Here is a 3473-nt window from a genome sequence, read left to right on the forward strand (position 1 = left end):
CATAAAGAAATTTCTGGAGAGAAATCTTTTCAAAGAGGGCGGGAAGATGACTTCGAAAAATTGACAAGATCCAAGCTTTTCTCTCGGAACTTTTAGCAAAATGGAGTCTTTTTTTCTTTACTAAAATTTGATAGAAATATTTTTCAAATGGCATAAATTACGATCATAAAGAAACTTTCTGGAGAGAAAATCTTTTCCAATGCGGTTAGGAGATGACTTCGGCAAAAGCAGACGATCCGACGTTTTCCTCATTATATTTCCAAATCACAAACAACTTCCTAGAGATACCCTAGCCTAGTATTACTACACTATGTAATATTTTTTCTACCCACTTTCAATAACTCTTAATGTTTTGTCTTCATTTTTGTTTCATTTTATCTTCAATTAGTTTTATGCTTGTCATTACTTTATGTTTCTCTCTCTATATATACATGCATACATATATACATACATGCATACATATATACATATATACATACATCCATACACACACACACATATATACAGACGCGTTTCCGAAGAAATCTGTTTTAAAAAATGCACTTTTGGAGGCGAGGTGCCCCCTTTCTTGCCACATTTATTAAGAAGACATTTTGAAAAGAATAATAAATCAATGCTGAAGTTATAAAAATTAGTGGTAACGATGTCTGGACAACAAAACCGTGTTAGGGTTTTGTGTGAAACATGTCAAAGTGTATTAAAACAATATGTTTTACTTACCTTCTCAGGCTATATAAGCTCTAAAGCTGCAACACAGGTTTGAAATGTCATCAAGTGTCTCCACTTACCTTCAGCAATCTGTCGCGCCGAACGTTGAAGCGGCCAACTCGTACCCTTCGATCTGGTGTGGATAGAGAGGGGGAGAGACATAGGGATTGAGAGGGGGAGAGACAGAGGGATTGAGAGGGGGAGAGACAGCGGGATTGAAAGGGGGAGAGACAGAGGGATTGAGAGGGGGAGAGACAGAGGGGGAAGCAGAGAGGGGGTGAGTAAACGTGTGTTTGGGCATTTATGAATTGTTTTTTTTTTTTGGCCTGTACAATATAAATTTTAAAATGGAAATTTCTTTTAGCAGATTCACAATCTCCGGCCCCGATGTAGTGTGTTCATGTAAAAATAAAACCAACAAAATATCCCAAAGGCGGTGCGGTCCATGATCTTTACCTCCGCCGATTTGTACATGCCCCGATCTATGAAATTTTGGGAATGATTTACTGCAAGGTGAATGTAACCGAGTATGTTGAGATTACAATAGCTTGCCAAATTGTCAGTCATAACAATTGTTCCTGGAAGAACGTTTTTGTCTGATAACATTCTCCAAACGTCTCTGTACTCCTATCGGGGACACGTTGAAGAAATCCTTTTCTGGTTGTGTTGTCATAACATCCGACAACCCAAGTTTTGCGACACATTCTTCCTACATTGTTCTTGCTATTGAAGAACAAGCTTTGCATCGATCTCCACTATATGATCCGGACCACCAAATCGGAGTTTTGTCCTGCAGCAGTTTTGTCGAACAAACATGTCTACAAAACTGGTACCACTGAACGGAAGCTTTTATATCAATGCAATTCATGCTTACAGATATCGCCACAGGCAATTCGAAAATAAAATCAAACACTAAATGAAAAATTATATATAGAGGCAGCTTAGAGTTTTCTGTAAATGTACCTGAAAGAGTTTTTTTTACATTTAGCGCACTTTCTATTGACAAACCCGTCAATAGAACGACTAGAATTTTGAAAATTCACGCACACGTTTTTTCATTGACAATATGTTTTGTCTTTAGATAATCTTTATATAATGTTCTCTGGTGCAAAGTACAGTAAAAATTCCTATCTGGGTGTACACAACGTAAAATAAATTCAGAAAAATAGCAACAGGTGCTTCTTTTTAAAGGGTACAAATATTATTATGAAGATGATGATGATTGTTGCTGATGGATTGGTTGTGGTAGCTTCTTGATTTTAATTAGAGTTTACGGAAATAATGCATGTTTGAATGTTTCGTAATGCATTAGGAATGAATATGTACGCCATCATTTTGATTCTCACTGTTCTCTACGCATATAACAATTTATTAAAAAAAGAGAATTTAACAGGAAAAAACTTTTATAAACGCCAACATCATGAACTTGGGTGGCGAAGTTGACTGGGGTGTAATGAATGATGTACACGATGAATTCCACGCGTAAAATTTCCTTCGTGAATAGAGAAGAGTGGATTTGGTAGTCGAAAACTGAAGGAAACCCGTCCCTGTCTGTCTGTCTGTCTGCCCCTTGCTCTCTCTCTCTCTCTCTCTAGTGTATCCTGTAGCTTTATATCTATACATATATGTATTATATTTTGAATTCTTCTCATTTTCAAGATATTGCAGTCAGACAAAGATTACATCAGCCAACACCTAAAGGCAGCAAACCATTACAGCTTCCTACAAGAGAAAGGGGTGCTGACCAAAGAGAACTGCGATGTTATTGAAAAAGAAGCATCGGACAAAGAAAAAGCGGACAAATTATTGGAGATTATCATTTCGAAAGGGCCAAGTTCGTTTGATTACCTCTGTGATGCCCTTCAACACGAAGACACACAACAGTTCCTACTGGAGCGTTTAAAACAGAAATTTGACATGAGGAAGCATTTCCTTTTAGGTATGTACGTATGTATGTATGGATGTAGAAATACTCGGGTCGGTATCCGATGGTGCAGTAAGTCCCTTGAGAAAGACAGACACCGGGTCTTTATCAAGACATCCCTCTAGGAGAAAGCTAACTCGTATATAAATCCCAATGCCCTACTGAGCTGGATATCTTGCACTTTGCTTGTCCCTAGACTTCTTGGTATTGCTAATGAGAGTCGCTGTAGTTTTGAACAAGTTGCGACTTAAATCCCTACCGTGACCATTGCTTACACTTAACACCTGTCAGCAACGGTCACGCTCGTCTAACGAATAGACAGGCATATGCATACACAAACACGCCCGACAACACATCCGACCGCACACACGTACAATTTATAATTGGCAGAAATTACAGTGACTCAAAGGTCATGCACAAAGCTCATAAAATTCCTTTTCGTATCCTGGAGAAACATGAAACATAAATCGCATTAATTTTGTTAACCCTTTTTAATGTTCAGATTATTCTGTTAAACTTTAATACTTATTTATTCACATTCTCTTCAATTAATCATGCATTATCGTGTAGCTTTGAAATTTCAAGGATGACTGTTGAAAAGGTTGCAAGACGCAACGAAAAGTTTAGGAAAAATAAATAAGTAAATGAGCGGAAAATTTACCAGTGCGTGTGTTAAATATATATATATAATTCAAAATTTAGGGTTCAGCAAGTATTGCTTCACCACACACCGAAAATTAGAAATAGCAAATAATGGGAGTCGTATTTTAGTAGAGAAATAGTAGTTTTGGCTGCTATTTCTAATTTTCGGTGTGTGGTGAAGCAATACTTGCTGAACCCT

The 3473-nt window shown here is 37.3% G+C and overlaps 1 protein-coding gene across 2 annotated transcripts in view; it reads left to right on the plus strand.

The window, feature by feature from the left end:
- LOC106877533 (uncharacterized) overlaps nt 1-3473 on the plus strand; it is a 49658-nt gene that overhangs the window by 41705 nt on the left and 4480 nt on the right. For both annotated transcript variants that reach the window (XM_052976189.1, XM_052976190.1), the window contains exon 3: nt 2368-2647. In XM_052976189.1, coding sequence (XP_052832149.1) covers nt 2368-2647 — 280 coding nt within the window. The remainder of the gene's footprint in view (nt 1-2367; nt 2648-3473) is intronic.

This window comes from Octopus bimaculoides, chromosome 24 (genome assembly GCF_001194135.2).
Source record: "Octopus bimaculoides isolate UCB-OBI-ISO-001 chromosome 24, ASM119413v2, whole genome shotgun sequence".
Classification (NCBI taxonomy): Eukaryota; Metazoa; Mollusca; class Cephalopoda; order Octopoda; family Octopodidae; genus Octopus; species Octopus bimaculoides.